Source organism: Canis lupus, chromosome 4 (assembly GCF_011100685.1).
Source record: "Canis lupus familiaris isolate Mischka breed German Shepherd chromosome 4, alternate assembly UU_Cfam_GSD_1.0, whole genome shotgun sequence".
Lineage (NCBI taxonomy): Eukaryota > Metazoa > Chordata > Mammalia > Carnivora > Canidae > Canis > Canis lupus.
The window spans coordinates 53932303-53951672 of record NC_049225.1 but is presented as its reverse complement, the minus strand read 5'-3'; the positions used below and the strand labels follow the sequence as shown (position 1 = coordinate 53951672).

The 19370-nt window shown below is 38.6% G+C and overlaps 1 protein-coding gene across 1 annotated transcript; it reads right to left on the bottom strand.

Moving 5' to 3' along the window:
* Positions 1-822: 822 nt before the first annotated feature.
* HAVCR1 (hepatitis A virus cellular receptor 1) lies at positions 823-17888 on the bottom strand. Its single transcript, NM_001205114.1, has 6 exons — positions 17843-17888; positions 15829-16167; positions 7162-7217; positions 4118-4229; positions 3209-3245; positions 823-937 (listed from the first exon to the last, which is right to left on the bottom strand). The coding sequence occupies exons 1-6, from the start codon at positions 17886-17888 to the stop codon at positions 823-825; spliced, it is 705 nt and encodes a 234-aa protein (NP_001192043.1).
* Positions 17889-19370: the final 1482 nt, after the last annotated feature.

Sequence of the window (19370 nt, the reverse complement as noted above, 5' to 3'; positions counted from 1 at the left end):
TTTCTACCCTGCCTCATTCTAAAAATTAGTTCAGAGAGCGTGACAATTGTCTACACAAGTACTTGGAACGGTGGAACAGAGGTAGCAGAAATAGCATGCAATAAATTATATGGCAAATGATTTTCTTTCTCTGGTATCTTCTTGGTCCACTCACTACCCTAGTTTCTTCAGCTAAAATACCCACCCTGGGTCCAGGGAAAGCCTTAATACCATATATTTCCAGAGCCATGTGAAATCAGATTTACGTATAATGGTGAAATCACATGCACTTCTATTTCCCCATGTGGAAATAAAAACCTGTGTACCCCCATGATTGAAAGCCTTGAGGAACCTCAGAAACGTAACATTTGGAGTTACAAGGTAAAAAAAAAACAGAGATAATCATGAAATGCTTCCAAGTGAAGTCCTTTAAGTCCCAAATCATATTTGCTGATTTTAACTCATAAGTCTTATCTTTTTGACGATTTTGGTGACCAAGGTGGTAGTTCTTCTCCTGCCTCACCAATGAGAATTCTTGATGGATATAGAGTTCATATGATCCAAAGAGAATATATAATTATAAAGTGTTCGTGTTTGGGAGAAAGCTCTGCAATGACCAGAAGATTGAAATAGCTTTAGCATAAAAAATTAGAACTATATGATGCCCAATGACTGTACACATGTGAACTAAAGTCACTCTACCCAACATAACTGACATGTTGGAATATCATTTGAAATTGACAGAAAAATTATTCTAGAGCTTAGAAGAACTCTGACATGGTGATATCTTGTCACTTTCTTCTGCAATCAAGGGCATAAATCCTTAGAGAGAGCCACTGGGTCTTAATCCATGACGTAAAGATTGTCCTCGATAATGTAGATATTGTCTTCTGCTTGGACACCCACTTCAGCTGCACTTTGCAAAGCTCCAGTCTGAGAGTCGTTCAACGAAACCATGCTACAGAAAGAATAATATGAGTAAGGAAAAGCAGACCACTTCTAAGGTATGATGAGCACATTTGTTTACATGGAGGCAAGGCCAGGTATTTGCAACTCCCTCCCAGAGCCCTATGAAGTGAATAGGAGATCTCTATTAAGTTGCAAGAGAGTCTGTTTAATAAGCAGGTAGAAAACCTAAGTATTCTCCTTGAGAAAACTCTTGTTATAGAATATGAAAATTGAAAATCTAAGAAGACTGGTATCAGACATCAAATTGAAGTCCTAAATCAAGATGCATATTCTCAAGGGTAGCTAAGAAATGGTTTGGCTCTTGTTTTTCTAACTGTGGATTGTATCCTTCAAGAGAGGGTTATTAAATCTATTTAGTGGTCTATAACCTGCATTTAGGATAAACAAAGAATACAAAATATATCAGAACATATTGGATACCTTAAAATAGTATTGCTTCACATAAGCATGTACTGGATCATGGTGTCAGAAACCTTAGTGTGTCTTAATGATCCAAATTTGAAAGCCATGGGCTAGCTTTCTTGCATAACACATGCAGTAAGTGTACAGAAAGGTCGTGTGTGCAATTTTGATATAGCTTCTATTTTATAATTTGTAGAGAGTGCCTGTTTTTATTACCTAAGCCTGCCCAGAAATGATATGGAACATACATACTGAGGCTTCACTCAGCTCTGATCTTTAAGTGATTACTCACATATGTGAGGTTAGGTGAGGACAGTAGCTTAAAATAAGTCAGCGTGACATAACTGCAAAAGAAAGAGAAAGAAAATGAAAGAAAGAAAAAGAAAGAAAGAAAGAAAGAAAGAAAGAAAGAAAGAAAGAAAGAAAGAAAGAAAGAAAGAAAGAAAGAAAGAAAGAAAGAAAGAAAGAAAGAAAGAAAGTCATGAAGAAATACCTGGGTTTTTAAATATATTTTATAAGATTTTCTACAATAAATATTATCTTTTATGATAAAAAGTCAACCTTTAGAAAAATTTAGCAGTGAAAGAACAGAGATTAGCTAAAAGGAAGTGCTATGTTCTGTGTTTTTCTGCCTGTCAGGAGTAATTTCTTTCTTCCATTCTTGGAAACACATAGTCAAAAACTTCTGTAAGTTATGGATGCAGGACTCTAAAAGACCTAAGACTGAGTCATTTACCTGCTGTGTGGTGTGACTTGGATGTCACTTAACACTTCTAAACCTGTTCTCCAGTATGTATGCTGAAAATAATAGCACCTATCCCATGGGTGTATTGCTGCAACACACATAGCTGCAATAATAGAAAGTCAACAACGTTTATGGAGCACTTACAATGCGTTGGGCATTGTTCAAGATGCATTCAGTAGACTGGCTCATGTAATTAACTCAGGTCTACGAAAAACTGTGTGCAAACATCCAATGAAAGAGAACTAAGAATAATGTGTGGCAACCTAAGAGGGAAGGATTTTGAATCAAAGACTTTGATTTAAAGCCCAAGCTGTTCCAAAAGAAGCAAGCTTACTTGGATTTGGAAGTAAGTAGTGGATTCCTGTTATTACAACTATTCCAGTAGATGACCGCAGGGCATGGATGCATAAAGGGGATTTAAGTTTTAATTGGGCAGTAGGATGGATTTACAAAAATTGTAAATTCCATCGCCTATTAGGCCAGATAACCAATGCAAGTGAGCAGATCAGGCTGGGAATGGAACTGCAGGGGAAGACAGGAACTGTCAAGAGCCGGAGGCACTTGTCCCTACCACAGTGCCTTTGCACATCTTCAGTCTGGAGTTTCCTTCCAGATCTTTGCAGAGCTGCCTTCTGTTTCTTCAGGGTTCCCTCAAATAGCCCATTACCTTGCTCAGTTTCCCCCCATGGCATTTGTCTAGAAACATTAAAAGGCCTGTGTTTATTCACTTATGTGCTTTCTGTATGTTTTGTTCATCTCTTTGAAATGCAGTAGACATTTAATAAACAAAGCACTGAATGAAGTTAAAGAACAAACCAAACAACTCATTCAAATGCTCCATCAAACAAAATTTGTGATCTCTTGCTCTAAGAGGTTAAGATTGAAGTGCTCCTTCTGTAGCAGTTATGGCACAATTCCAGAGAAATATAGAAAGTTAAAAATATCACTAGAAGTTGTGGGTAACAATAGAGGTGCTCATTAAACTAGATTTTTCAGGATCTAGGGTATAAAATGAAGAGTTTAGGATAAATAGAGGAGAAAGAGAGAACTTTTCTTTATTTTTAGTAGAGTAGAAATATCAAAAGGTATTGACACAACCCCTTTCAAACTTACTTTAGTTGCTCCAGTTTGTTTCTTATGCATAAATATTCTAAATTGGGGAAGAGTCAAAGAGAAAAATAAACATGTCAGCCAAAGAGTTCATGAGATCTTTTTTCAAACAGGTATATTGTTTCTATTACTTTACTATGAACAAAATATGTACAGAGCTAGAGCCTGAAAAAATAAATTTAAAAGAAAGAATGTTTAAAATAAGAAAGGAAAAAAAAAAGCCAAACTGGATGATTTCTGAGTTACTCAGGCAACTCATTTTTAATCAGCAAGACCCAAACAAATTTCTTAGTATAAAGTATCTCACTTTCATTAATGGTTTAGTGTATTTACCACATGCCTAGGCTTACTTTAAAGCAGTTATTAATAACTAAATTTCATTTTAAAAAATGAATAATTGTACTTCTTTCGTAGGAGTTAGGCTAAACACACACACCATATACACACACTGCACACATAACACACACACATACACCCAAACAAAACCTCGTGAAGCCCTTCTTCTAGCCCTGGCCCTGAAATCAGTTTCCCTTCCAATGTTTCATTTGTCTCTCCTCTTAAATAGGCCTTGTAAAAGAAACTCAGTAATATCACCCCTCACGGAGACAAAAATCTGGTTCCTGAGCAGAGTAGAAAAGAAGTAAACAAATCATATATACTACAATGGTTTGTTGCTTCCAAATTCCAAGTCTACCCAAACATTCTCATTTCTTAATATTTAATTTGCCTCTGTAGAATTTATATTGCATCTTTCACTTTATAGGTCAATAATTAAAAAACAAAAGAATAGTTTAGAAAACAGAAATTTATGTGAAATCCCAATCACGTGGCATGTGGAACTACTTGAACTCAGGCAGTTTGCCTCTAGAACCCTTGCTCTGTTCCCTTATGCACAATCTCAAAATGACTTACTTTTGGTAATCACCACAACCAACACGGTGAGCAATACCACAGCAGTAATGCAGATGCCAATGTAGAGTCCCTTACTGGTGGTCATCCATGAATTTTGTGCCAGCGACACATGCTAAGGAAACATCAGTGGATCAGAAGAACATCTTTTTAGAGTTATGGGTAGAAGACATTCCTTAAGGGGCATCTAGGTGGCTCAGTTGGTTAAGCGTCTAACTCTTGATTTCAGCTCAGGTCATATTGAGCCCCATGTTGGCTCTGTGCTGGGCATGGAGTCTGCTTAACATTCTCTCCCTCTCCCTCTCCCTCTGCCTCTTCACTGCCCACCCCCCACTCACTGCCCCATGCTCTCTCTCCCTCCCAAAAAAAAAAAAAAAAAAAAAAAAAAAAGGAAGACATTCCCTAAAATAATATACTTGGACTCATTTATCATTATTGGCCCTTGGCTATTTCTGGATCAAGAAGGGTAAGACCAAGTGATTGAGGTTGTAAACATGGTGAAATTCAAAGAGCATTTAAAATTTGAAATGTATTTGGGGATGATAGAAATGTTTTATATCTTGCATGAGGTGGTATTTACATAAAAGTGTGCGTTTGTCAAAACTCAAACTATATGCTTCAAATGGTATACTTTATTATGTGTAAATTATACATATTTTTAAAAATCAATAAGCTATTTCTACATATATATCCTTTGATATTAAAAAAGAAAACATAAGTTTTGTTCATATATGAGTTGACCTAGTAATGCCATCTGAATATGCTCAGGTATTGAATTTGGTCCTTAATTACAGTTCTTATTTTTTAACTATATCAAAGATTCTATGTCTACATACATTGACTTGAAAGTAGGTGCTCGCAGACATGGCCCTCATTAACAACCAACGTGAAATGCTGTCAGTTGGGAAAAAATGCAGAAATTTGTTTGAACATCTTAGTGCAGTTTGTAAAGGATCACCACCTTCTGGAATAAGGCCAAAATATGCCAGGCATCACACTCAGCCTTTTGCATAGCTTAGTTCTAATCCTAGAGAGATCTCTGAGGGTAAGTATTCTAACAGAAAAGAAGATCAGAGAGAAGAATCAAGTCTCTTCTCGTAAAAAAGTTTAATCTCTGGAGTCAGGATCCCATCTCTTTGACTTAGTTGCTGTGTGACTCTGGACAAGATATTTAGCCTCTCTGAACCTCTGTGTTTGTGTCTGTCAACTACAGATTAAACAGGGTTCTTTGGAAAGGTACTTTTAGGTACTCCCTGATAAATACGATGAGGAAGATAGGGGATAGGGGAAAGTACTTAGTGTTTGAGCTTAAAGGGGTAATAGCCAATGTCTGGGAAGGAAGAGCTGTTATTATTTTACCAGTGGGGGGTAAAGCCATTAGCTGTAACATGAGGTTGCAGGAGGCAGGCTTTGCTTTTATTTTTAAAAGTATTACATAAAAACTGCATGTTCATTTTAGAATGTGTAGCTAAGCATGAAAAAAGGAAAACTAAAACCAACCATAACCTTAACATCCAGAACAAACACTATTACCATTTTTTATTAGATACTCTTCTAGAATTTTATCCTCCTAGTGTTTTTCTTAACAGAAACAATTACTATATTCAATATATGCTACTACATACACACACAAACTGTTTTTAACAGTTCCTTTTTTCATTTAAAGATCAGTAGTAACTGTCTACCCATGTCAGTAAATGCACTACAGTGACTAGATTCTTAATGGCAGTATGTGGGTACGCTTAATTGACTAAATAATTAATCCCTTACTATGGGATAGTAAGGAACCTTTGTTTTTAACATTTTAATGATTATAAATAGCACCATGAACATCTTTTCTCACACATCTTAATGTATTCATTCAATTGTCTCCTTAAAATAGAACCCGGAAAACTGACCTACTGAGTCAAAGTAAATGCAGCATTTCAAGATATGTGGGATATCTTTTTTTTTTTTTTTTTTTGTGGGATATCTCTTAACATCCTTAGAGTCAAGACACAAAAGACCCATGATTTCACTACTGCCTGTTGTGAACTTACTTCTATGTCCTTCTACTTGCTGCTAAATGTACTTGTCCTATATGTAACTGAGGTCAAGAATAATCTCACCACTCAGAATGTTTGTTTTCTTTTGTTTTTGATCCAGCATGGGCCTGGCCATATAGCAATAGAAGAATCATTTACATGGTAGCAGTACCAACATTTAGCAAGTATATACAAATTCAACCCATTCTATCAGTCCCCATGCAACACAAGTTGTTAAAAAATTTTATATCACTCCTATATAGTGTTCTTGTTGTCACTAACATATACAACATAAAGCCATTTGACCTCACACTTAATAATCCCAACATGCCTGAACTTGAATTTCTCTTACCATGGCTGTGTTGTCATTTCTCACTATGTGGGACCGAAAGGATTATTCTCATCCCTCAAACTCTTTTTATTTGCTGTTTCTAAGAGTTATTTGCACATACTAAAAAGAAACTTATTTCTCCCAGAGGAACCAAAACAAAAGGTCCTATTGATAAATTTGTCTAATTTATTTGCAAAGATGAGACTTTGATGAGCATCATGAGACTAGGACCCCTTAGATTTTTCTTAAGCTCACTGTGGAAAAGTATAAGAACACCTTTCTAAGTGACAAATTTATTTAAGATGTTAATACCTTAATAAGTCATCATATGGGGTGATTTATATATAGAAAAACTCAACAGTGACCTCAAAATTTCTATAAAGGATGGCAATTGGGTTAGAAAAGAATATGAGGGAGGATCTGCTTAAACATGTTCACTGACATAGTATTTTTGTTTGGGGTGGCCTCCACTCCATTGATTGAAAATGTGGTTCAAACTGGTCTACCCATATGGACTTTTCAAATTAATTAAAGGATCCCTATTTAAGAGTCAAATACCTTTCTTCTTTTTTTATTCTAACTAGAAAGAATCAACCTGTGGGCTAGTCTTACAGATATAATCTCTAAATGTAACTTGCTTCCAGGGAGACACAAGTGAATCTGGCTAATAAAGAAGGAAGAAATATGCTTACAGTTTGATTGTTATGCCAAAGGCCATCTGAAGACTGTGTCACAGTGCCATTCCCATCTGCTCAACAAGAAAGAAAATTAATTATAATTACAAAAAATATTGAATTTTCACTGTAGACACTAAATATGTTCACATTGCCTTCTGGTGGTGAACAAAAATTCGCATAATAATTTGGCCAAATGCTGCCAGACATTGCAAAAGTCATACCAAGTTACTAACCTGTATTAATTTATCCTGTAAGGTTGTGTTTCTTGACCATTTTACCATGGACCCTTTAAAATGGACACTTTGTCTTCTTTATGGAAAAAAAATGTATGTATACACAAAGTTTTATGTACAGTTTGAGGGGAAGTACAGAGGCCCATTCTTGAAACTGGGTTAAGAACGCCACTTAATGGTAGGTAGTCAATATTTTCATGCCAGCCAGCCAAGAACCTGTCAATGAGTGCCCAAAGGCCATATGCACATCCAAAGATCAGGACCACTCTATTCCAAATGGACATTACGTTGGTTTTATTCAGAATATGAGTAAAATGTACTCAGATATCTAAAACAAATGGCATATACTCTTACATTGTATGCCAGACTTTGATCCAGAAGTATTTTATAAAATATCTGTTATATCAGCTGTGAAACTAAGATATATTATACTGCCTAAAATCCTAATATAAAAGGATATAATGCCTCAAGGTTTTGAATGTTCAAATTTTAACATAGTTTTGAAGACTATTTTGTAAATATAGCTAGAACCCCAAGCTATAACAGTATCCATCTCATAAAGTAGTCAAATTAGATGATGTACTTTAAGGCTTAACACCATATTAGATAAATATTAGCCATTATTAATTATTACGTTATACTGGAAGGAGCAGTGGGGAGAGAGACACTATCCAACACACCTCCCAAACTTCATGTCCTTCTATCATCATTAACATCTGGGGAGGAAGGCAACATCTTGCCCATGGGCACGCAGCTACTAGTTGGCAGTTAAATTGGGAGCTCCTGTCTCTAAAGCAGAACTATTGGGCTCCCTAATCTAACAATGGTAATAAATGAGACCTGCCTTAGTGAGATAATGTCTGACAGTTTCCTGGCATATACATCTAGCTAAAGTGGGTGGTGGGCCATATGAGCCCCAAAATCCCTTCCAGACCTAACCAAAATTCTTTGCTTCTGTTGAGTCTTCAGTTTGCTAAGGCTGACACAGGCACAGTGAGGATTTGGCTTGAGACCCTAACTATACTGCCAAGGTGGCAACAATCACATAAGTCACAGGGGACACAGCTGCTCCTATGTCTGTTCCACTCTGGAAAGCTCTACCTTGACCAGGTTTTAGTCCCATGATTCCCTATTTCTATGTTCTTCCCGTTCAAACCTTAAAAGCATACAGTGCGGCTGCTTCCTACTGCTGTTGCCTTGTGTTTCTATTTATTTTCACTTTGTTTTTGTGCCCAGAAACAGTTCATACTAAGGATTCTACTTTCCAAACCAAATGTCACCATTATCTAATCCCCATTGAAAAGATCTCTCTGTGAATCTCACTTCAGGTCTATTTTAGATTAACCAGCTTCCAGGAATGATTGGCAAAAGGTAAGCCACACAGTGAGGCCCCCTACAGATTGGCAACTCCGGAGCAACATGAGTCATAGACATGAAGGAGGAGGCTTGCAAGGCTGGACCTTGTTTGCATTCAGCACAGGCCCAAGCACACATAAACTGGCTCTGCAGTGCAAAGGGGTTCGGCATGTAACATTCCCCCAAATAACCACTATAGGTAACAGAATTATTTGGGGAAAATGAGAAGATTCAGCATCACCTTTCCCTACCACAGGAAAGACAGGTCAATCTTAGGTTTCAAAAAAGTAAAGATTATATGAGACTTGCCCACAATGGGGACAATAGGAAAAAATCGGAGAAGGGACTAGACAGTCTCAGTGGACGTCCCTGTTGGTACTGGTGCTGATGTACTCAACCCATCTCAAAGTGCCCATGTGCAAGCCTCACAGGGCAGCAGGGGAGCTTCCTAGATGTATGTAGGGTCTGGGTCTTTGATGAAGCCTGAATATGGTTGACCAATTTGGTCTGGATACCAGAGGGCTGGATTTAGTTGTTTTACGGCTCTGGCCCAAGGGAGCAAGTCCACTAATAAGTCTGGAGTCACGAGCAGTTCATTTAATTAAGAATAGTGCTATGCATGTGGGTGTCCCCAGATCATATAAGCTCCCTGGGCCAGTTAGGCATATGGATTCCAGAGATTCTAAGAGTCACAGTTGCTATTGTATCTATTACTTACCACCTTTGTACTATGTCTTAGGTTTTTCACCTTATTTAATCCTCAAAGCATTCTACGAGATCATAGGTGTTCCACCCATTTCATAAATGATCAAAACAGGTTCTAAATGGGTAAGACATTGTTCAAGTCACATGGCTGATTGGAGGGACCAGTATCAGCATTCATGTCAAATCTGCCTTATTCCAGAATATGGGCTTTTAACAATGCATCAGGGTTATTAAAATGTGAGGACTCCCAGGCATCCAGGAACATAAATGAAGTTACCTGTCGGGCAAGAGTACAATGGTGAATTGGTGGGCTGTGTCCTGCTTGTTTTCTGCAGCGCAGTAGGCTGGATTTCTGCCGTCTGCATTGCAGAAGATGAAGTAGCTACTGGAATGAAAAGAATGCAAGAACTGTGCTGTCTTCTAAGAGAAAAATTCCCATCCCCAACAAAAATAAAACACAAAATAAAATTCAGGAATCACCATCAACTTCCTGCAGGGTGCTCTCCCAGCCATCCCCTGAAGGCATGCCTCTCACCCACCCACTTCCATTCCTTCCAGCTTCCTCTTAGAAATGTATTCAAAGATGGACTTGAGGTACTACACTGCCATCTAGGCATACCAAGATCATGAATAAATCTAATCTAGCAAACTATCCAGAGAGCTTATCTGAATCTAGGATTATTTCACACTTTTTCTACTCCTAGGATTCCCCCTAAATGTCCAAAGCTTTAAACAGTGCACCTTACATAGGACATCCAATTAAGCTTTTGTTCTTGTTCACTTTCTTGGGAACAGGGTCTGGGAGTTTGTGCTAATTTGCCCTTCCTCTTTCACAAGAGCCCAATCTAGATTTCCTGGCCTTATTCAGATTCCTGATAACCCATGCACACATCTTTCCATAGAGATGCACATATGGATCAGCACAGAACACATAACTCACAATTTCTAATTCCTTGAGGTCTCTTCAAGGTGACAACATTGTCCAATGTCTGAACCTTGGTGATAATTAACAACTCTCAAAGCCATGTTCTCGGTATATCTTGACCTGGCTCCTTCTGCAGTGGCATTCAGGTCACTTCTTTTATATGACTGATTTCCTGTGTTATCTGACTCATCTTAGGTTTTGCACCAAAACGCTTCACTAAGAGTTTTCCCGTACAGGGCTAGGTTTCCCTTTCCTTTCTAAAATCACTCCTTTATTTTCCATCAGATATCTCACCTTAGTGCAGCACTGATCACTTGTCTATTTGTGTATTATATTAATATTTTAAATATTGCATTTTTATATACTTTCCTTTAGCACCACAAATTTTAGAGCATGTCAGTGATGCCTGCTGAACAAGAATTCTTAAACTTGGGCTTTTCTTGCTTTGTGTTAGTCTTTCTATTTTCCCTTTCCCACAGTGGTCCTTGCATTTCAACATTACCCTTTCTCGTGTTCTGAACTATTTCCCTGCTTCTCTCTAATGCTCAAATATATAACAGGATGTAGCTCTGCTTAAGAACTAAGAACAGGACAATACAATTAAGTCAGGTGATCAGAATCTTTATTCAACTTGGATCTGTGCAAAAGACCTCTTGGGCTTAACTTTTTTTTTCCAAGTTTCAGTCTTAGCAGGCATCTTTCTTTTCTGTTTTCTAAAACCTTACATCCAACCATTCCATGAATAGTTAGGCAACTAGTATGCACAAGAAGCCCTGAGTACAGAAGAGAGTGGATGTAAGGATAAATGTCTCCACATTGGATCTGTTCCAATGTGCACCTCCTTCCTGTTCAACTCAACTCAAAATCATGAGAAAACCATCAAGACAAGGATAAGGCTCAATTAATATCATCCCTGAGGCGGTTACATGGACATATGAACCAATACTTTTCTTCTGAATCTTTGCTTTAAACATGCTGTTCGCCAAACCAAGTCCACTAATCCATCCACATTTGCAGGCACAAACTAAGTATTACAAGTTAAATCAATATTGAGAAAGTCAACAGATTCCCTAATGTGTTCAGTTGCCTTGAATAGAGCTATTTTTCTTTACAAACTTTTATGGCCTTAAAATCCCAGTTTTAACCTAAAGCCCTCTCTTCCCAACTCAGCTCAAAGCCCCAATCCTTCAGATCCCTTCTGATTAAATATACATAGGGTTCAATGGGAGTCAAGGGAAATCAATATGTTTCATCAGATTTTTCTGGCTAAGAGGTTGTGACATCTCTGTTACTCCTCAGAATCCAGTGCTACTCCAAGGGGTCAAAGAGTTTTGAAGGCTTTAAGACTCTCTACTGAAAGTTATCTCTTTAATCCTAGAGATAGAAGATTTGAACCTAAACTTGTCCTCAGAATGGCAAGCTATTTCTCTACCTTTAAATCAAATTATTCTCCATTTGTATTAAATCTAAGCTCTTATTTATCAGAAGTTGGAAGTATGAACCATGTGGCCTGAACAACAACAACAAAAAAAGTGTAAGTTCTAAATCCCTGAAGTCTTTTAAACTGATGTTGACTTTTTCATCAGTATAAATAGCATCTTTTGCTATTTCTATGCTACATAAATAAGTTAAAGAATGCTGAAAGCAAAACTGTGTAAGTAGATTGATTGCCCAGAGAAAACAGGGTAATTGTATAAAGGATTTTTCAGTGAGGATGTCAGATAAAGACAAATTCATCCAAACATAAGCTCAGTGCTCATGGTAGAAGGCACAATCCAGTAGTTAAAAGCACAGGCTCAAAATTCAAATTAATGGAGAATAAATCCTGATTCGAGTAGTTTCTATCCATATAACTTGACACAATGAACTCAGATTCTGTCCCTTAGTTCTCACAACTATAAAATGGGATGGAATTATACCTTTAGTACATAGGGGTTGTCATAAGGATTAAGCAACATAATATTTGTAAAGCACTTATCATGGTTCCTGTCACATAGTGTGAATTTTAAGTTCACTGAAATCTCATCTTCAAGTGGAGGTCTGGCTTCAGCATGAACTAAATGATCTCTACTCAGAGCTCCTTATAAAGACAAAAGCTCATTAACCTGACCCTCATTCCCTCGCATTCTCTATTCTTTCCTCAAAAACCTGTGCTCGACCGGGCCAAATCCACTCATCTTCATAAGATGCCTAAGATTAATGGTCTGGCTTTGCGAGGGAGGTGTTGGTAATAATGAATCCCTTGGAGAATCTGACCAAAAGCTATGAGTTTCCTTGTTCTAAAAATGTTTATATGTTTTTAAAAAGTGCATATAATTTAGGACAGTTCCAAGCCCGTGTTTGGAACCCAAGTAAGAACCCTTAACCTAGATTGTGCTTCTGCCTTAACACAAGGTCTTAGATGGTCTACATCCTCTCATTAGAAGACCTCTGGGCTCAAGGAACGTTTGTTTACCTGGCTTGAGGTTCTGCATGGGTGCTGGCGTTGAAGAGGTAGAGGTAAAGACCCTAGGTGATGTTGGAACACTGGTGACCTCAGCTGGAGTTAGAAATCAACATGAAAGCAAGGATTAATCAAGCAGCAAGAAACAAGAGCCTTGTGCTGAGCGAGTGTACCATTGCAGTCCCGAAGCAGTCTCTTCCCTGAACTCAAGAGTGTTTATCATTGGCCAACTAGAATCTGTGACAGAGGACTCGAGACATACTTACAAAAAGGAAACATCTGCATTAAAAGGTATATATTTGGGGAGGTTCAGAAGTGAAAAATGTCACCTGGGATTCGCATTGAAGCACTTTGAGAAGACCAGTCATGCATACCAGATTTCTGTATCTTCATAAACATCTGTGAGGGAAAGAAAATGTCTAAAGCGTGGAGCTGCCTTTGCCCTCTCCATGGTGAGTGGCTAAGACTTCCACAGTAGTTCCCAGGCCTCAAACACTTACCAAATAAATAGCATTCAGTCCAGTCAGTCTTGAAGGTAATGACACAGGGACCTGTGTCTGAAGTAAGGACTGACTCGCACCCATTAGCATATGCTCTATAAATCACACAGATGATTTATACATTTGGTAAGAAGGGAAACTAGGCCTTTTATGATTCCTTATCACCTAAGAGACAACAACAGCTAATAATGTTGACTCTCCAGAGTCAGCAGTGGTGTAAGAATTCCAAACTACTTAGCAAAAGTGTGAGAGCTACCCAGATGGAGCTAAAACCCAAACACAAGAGCCTGAACACAAGGCCTAGCGCAAAAGCACACTAATGAAGGGCTGAATCAAGGATGTATACTTTTGATCTCACTAGGCACCTTTTTTCTCTGCAAGAAGTTTCCTTAAGTTTTGACTTGACTGACTACAAAAGAAAACCCCTATCACTAAGTAGGGGACAGTTGATTTGAAAACTTTTCTTTCTGAAAGATCTAATTTAATTTAGAATCTAAAGAGGAAAAACTTTTTTTTCAACAAATATTTGTATCTATTATATGCAAAGCATTAGTCTAAAGCAGAGGTCAGAATTTTCTGGAAAGGGCCAGATAGTAAATGCTTTAGGGGGCACTATGGTCTTGGGGGCAGTCACTCCACTCTATCCCTGGGGAAGATGCCATTGACAAAATATATCAAATGGGTGTGGCTGCCTAAATAAAAATTTATAAAACAGCAGGCTAGTTTTGTAATCTGATTTAGACCTAGGGCTACAGTTTGCTGACCCTGATCTATGATGTAGTTAGAGACTCCCAAAAAGAGTACAATCCAATCCCCTCCTTCCAGTTTCAAATCTAATCTAGAGGGGAAAAAGCACACATGCAAACATTTTGATCAAAGGAGTGTAAGGGGGGAAGCCTGGGTGGCTCAGTGGTTGAGTGTCTGCTTTTGGCTCAGGGCATGACCCTGGATTCCCCAGAATAGAGTCCCACATCGGGCTCTCTGCATGGAGCCTGCTTCTCCCTCTGCCTGTGTTTCTGCCTCTCTCTTTCTCATGAATAAATAAATAAAATCTTTAAAAAACACACACACAAAAAAATTGTCTAATGAACTTGGTTTCTTTAGTGGTAAATATTTTCCCCAGGCAAAAGCTAGGAAACTGTAACTGTAGATGCTGGTGGAAAAAAGCCCGAACAGAAGCTTCAAGAGTAAGCTCAGTCTGTGAAAACCGCAAGCAAACTTAAGCAAAGAATTGGTTATTGGAGGCAGAGTCTCCTTGGCTCAGTTACAGACCCTCTTCCCACTTGACAGAGCATCTGTAAGTGCTCCCCCTTTAAAGATTTTCATAGCACTTTACAGGTGTCCTACTAATTTCTCATTATGCTAATTCTTAACATTCAACCAAACCAATAATAAATTTCATTAATCCAAAAATGTAATCACGCTCTCTCCTCCACATGCTACTTCCTTGCATCTGTCTAGAGCAATCAATTATCACTGGCCTCTTTTGGCTTCCCTAAATTGCTTCCCACAGATGCGTTTCCCCCAGGGTCAGCTATTTTCTCCGTCAGAACAGACCATCTCACTTGTCTTCACAAAAGAAGTCAAGTCCGTAAGTTGGGAGATTGCAAAACTAAGTTCCTCTTAATTTAAAAGAAGAAAGAAAGACAGACACGTAGTTTATTAAGGCCACAAGTATTGGGTTCTGTTGTCACTACCAGAGCTTAGTGGAAGGAAATTCGTTAGGAAGGAACACCAGAAACCAGGAAATCCTTAAGAATCCACTCTGTTCATCCAGTGATAAAGAAAATGAGGATGTTCACATTGAGACTGATTTTTGGATTTCATCAAATTCTTAAAAGTAACTGGTGAATGGTTATTGTAATGTAAATGTTTTCATATTGCAATAAGGTCACTTTAATTTTTAAAGGAGCAATTTTGTGATATGGTATGAAATATGCGTCAAAAAAATCCCAGGCAGGGCAGAGGGAAGGGTGGAACTAACTATAGCTCCCTTTACAACGTATATACAACTAGATTGACTTGACAGTTCTTAGAGCTGGGTGCTATACCTACTTCACAAGACCTTATATTGTATTCCCTACTTTGAAATTCTCCAAAATAGTTTTTAAATGTTGAAGACATTTAAAAATCTCCAAAACAGTTTTAAAATGTTAAAGACATAAAAAATCAGACATAAAAGGACAGTTCTTTAAGTGGAATAAACTCAGCTTGATAAAAATGTTCACTATATTTCACAATGGAACTCTGAATGCTGTTATGAACCAAGTAGCATTTTTTAAGACCTGCTTTAGGAGATAGCTTGCAGACTGGGAAGATTCTCAAGCCTACCATCTTGATCAAGATTGGTCTTAACACTTCATTTTATGCAAATAAAAGTCATTCTATTTTCCAACAGTTACTGAAAAACAAGATTGTAAGAACCTCCCCTTTCCCTATTTAAAGAAAGCTACTACCAAACAGTAAATATCTCAGTTAACCCACATGAAGTGATCAAAGGAAGAAGGAAGACAAACTCACCTGGCTTTATCTCCAATGATAGGGTGAGTTTCATGTCATTGAACCACCCCCTGTGCTCAACACGGCAACAATACTGGCCACTGTCAGTCTGGGCCGCATTCTCTATAGTCAAAGACACATCCCCTTCTGAAAGTTTTCCTTTTAGCTTATAACGCAGGTGCTTCTGAAAGGTGACATGGGATCCATTAGTCCAGACTATTTCTTCTAAGCAATGGGAAATAGGACATGCCCCTCTGCCCCAGCACATGGTTGTGACTCCACTAGCTGTTGAATAGGTACAGGGTAGTGTGGCAGGATGACCCACCACTCCATTCACTTGAACATAAGAAACTACAGCATCTGTGAACAAAGAGAAAATAGAACATGAGAGCAAGATAGAGACCAACCATGAAACAGACTCTTACCTATAGAAAGTAAGCTGATGGTTACCAGAGGGGAGGTGAGGGGAGGGATAGATGAAATAGGTGATAGGGATTAAAAGTGCACTTACCATGATGAGTACTATGTAATGTACACAAGTTTGAATCACTATATTGTATACCTGAAACTAATATAACACTGTATATGAACTATACTAGAATTAAAATTTAAAACTTAATTTAAAAAACTATTAAAAAAATAAATAATAAAAAACTATTATTGTCTTAAAGGCAGAAGTCTAGTAAACTCTTCAGAAATCAATAAAAAATAAAAATAAAAAACTATTATTGTCTTAAAGGCAGAAGTCTAGTAAACTCTTCAGAAATCAACTTTTAGAAAATCGGTTTCTAGGGGCACCTGGATGGCTCAGTTGGTTAAGCATCCAACTCTTGGTTTCCGCTCAGGTCATGATCTCAGGGTCACGAGATCAAGCCTTGCTTTGGGTTCTGCACTCAGTGCAGAGCTGGCTGGAAACTGTCTCTCTCCCTCTGCCCCTCCCCCTGCTCACATACTCTCTCTCTCTCTAAAATAAATAAAATCTTTTAAAAAAAAAAAGAAAAGAAATGAGTATCTAATACTTCTAGGAGGAGCTGAGGTTTACCAGGGGCCTTAGGATCAATCTAAAAAAAATCCAATAGGGACCCCGTCTCATAAACTGATAACAGCCCCACAACTGAGCAAGGCCCACATCCCCCATGAAAAGAGAGAACTGGAAAATACTCAGTCATGTACTAAATCATCCCACTTAAAAAACAAGAACAAGAAGTCTCTACTGGAGTGGTAGAAGAAAAACCCTGTAGTGCCAAATGCAGTCAAGGTAGCCCTTAAAAGAAATCTGAAATTTACCATATTTAGAATTGGGCTATGATATTGGGAAATGCTCTGGAAATAAAAATGCTCATAATTACATAAAGTAAGAAACAGACTTTTTCCCTGAATTCTTACATATTTAGTTTTGCCTAATGTCACCTGTGGATGACAAATATAATATATGCTAATTATAAAAATCAAGTTATACAAGCAATAATAAGAAATGAGCTTTCCCTCACAATCTGACTTCTGGAGATTATTGTTTTTAAAATTTAAGATTATGTCTATTCCTAACTTTCCCCTCTATCTCATGGAATGTTTTGAAACAAAATATTTTTAAAAGCAATAGTTGCACATAATTTTTAAAAAATCAAATGACACAAGATAGTTTGATGAAGGGCTGGTCTCCTTTCCATCTTCTCTCCATCCCCTCCATCCATGGTAACGCTGTTACCCTGTCTCACTTTCACTTGAGTAGTCCATACTTACACCACTCCTTTTTGTTTGTTTAAACACAAATGTCAGGATATGACCCACTATTCTGCATTGTGTCTGGTTCAGTTACCCATGGATTTTGCAATTCGTAGCATTTTAAGTAATTTCTTCTGAGCAAAATTTAGTCCAGTTCTTTGTTCACCAGCTGACCCACAACCTTCCACCAAAGCCCAAGCACATCCATCTTCCTATACTACACACACACACACACACACACACACACACACACGCATGCACACATCTCCTACACTCTCCTATCCTCAGGGCTCCAGCCCACCTATTCACTTACCCGTCAGAAGTAGTATGAGGCTGGAGATAGCTACCCAAAGTTGCATGATGGTGATGGTCTGAAGGAATGAGAAAGCAGACTGGTAGGTGTGCCTCTCACCAGAAGGTCTTAGAATAAGTCTTAACTCTCAGATTGCAACTTCTCCTTTTGTGGTGACTGGGTGAATCACATGTGCCTGCCCTATTAGCGATGAGAGATCAAGCACAACTGCGTTAGGTCTCAGGTATCCCCAGGGGTGGCTGAGGGTTCTGCACCTTCCAACAGACAGGGAAAGCCATCTTCAGAACAGCCCCTTATTTCCCAGCTCCTTCCCCACCGAGTCCAAACTGAGTACTGATGCTGAGATGGGATGAGGAAGCAAACAGGAAAGAAACCAGAGGCAGGTTCAACGACAGGGACATCAAAGACTAGTCCTCACTTACCCTTGGCCTCTGAGATGAGAGGCAATGGGCCCTGTGGTGAGTGCAGGGTACTCCTTGTTTTTTCACTACACTGAACCTTCTCTAACTTCAGTCATACTGTCAAGTGTGCAAGAATTAATCAAGAACGTGAATCACTGCCTGACCATTCATGTTACAGGAAGCAATGACTCAGATCACACATCACTGAGTGATGTCAGCAGAATGTTTCAGGAAGCAGATTCTGGAGCAGGCATGGGTTCAGATCCCCACTCTGCCACCTGTGAAGCTGGGTATCCCTGTGGGTTACTGAGCTCCTCCAAGCCTTAATTTCCTCATTTGTAAAACAGCATGAAAAATACTTGCTCTGATGATGTACTCTATGTTGGCTAGTTGAATTTAAATTAAATAAAAAAAAAAAGACTTGCTCTGTCTCCCTCAAAGGATTGTTATAATGAGCAAAAGGGATGTGGGAGACCTTTGAAAATGAAACCTAAATATGCATTAACGCTAACCAAGGTTTTTGGAGAACTTACTGTGTAGCAGGCTCTATGCCAAGTACCCACATGCACTTAATCCTCACAGACACCCTCAGGCAGGTGCTGCTACCAACCTCATTCATGGAAGAGGAAACTGAGGTCTTCTGACTTTTGCTCTTAATTATTAAGCCATACAAGTATGTGTAAGCCTGCCTTGTAGTTCATTAACTGCTCTTTGGGTCTAAAGATTCAGTAACTTCCACCCAGGGAGGCATGGATGCTCCATTTCTAGGCTGCTGGCAGCCTATCATCAGCTTCATAGAGACATGGATGATGCGCTGGATATTCTGTGGTGATGGGTCCTTTGCTGCCTGGGAATGTGAACCCTGGACTCCAACAGTGTCTGCACTTGGAAAAAGACCTAAAGCCTGATGCTACAAACTAGTGGCTTGAAGACTATATTTGACCCACAGAAGTACTTTGTACCATGGTGTTTAAAAATTCATGTCTTGGGCACCTGGATGGTTCAGCAGTTGAGTGTCTGCCTTCGGCTCAGGTTGTGATCCTGGGATCTAGTCCCACATCATGCTCCTCACAGGGAGCCTGCTTCTCCTTCTGCCTATGTCTCTGCCTCTCTCTGTGTGTCTCTCA

Excerpts from the sequence above, each read along its gene's own strand:
- HAVCR1 (NM_001205114.1), bottom strand. The coding sequence starts at position 17,888 with ATGCAACTTTGGGTAGCTATCTCCAGCCTCATACTACTTCTGACGG. Across the intron at positions 7,218-15,828 it reads ATCATTGGAGATAAAGCCAG|ATGGGAATGGCACTGTGACA; the intron begins GTGAGTTTGTCT and ends CTTGTTGAGCAG. Across the intron at positions 4,230-7,161 it reads TTTGGCATAACAATCAAACT|CATGTGTCGCTGGCACAAAA; the intron begins GTAAGCATATTT and ends ATGTTTCCTTAG.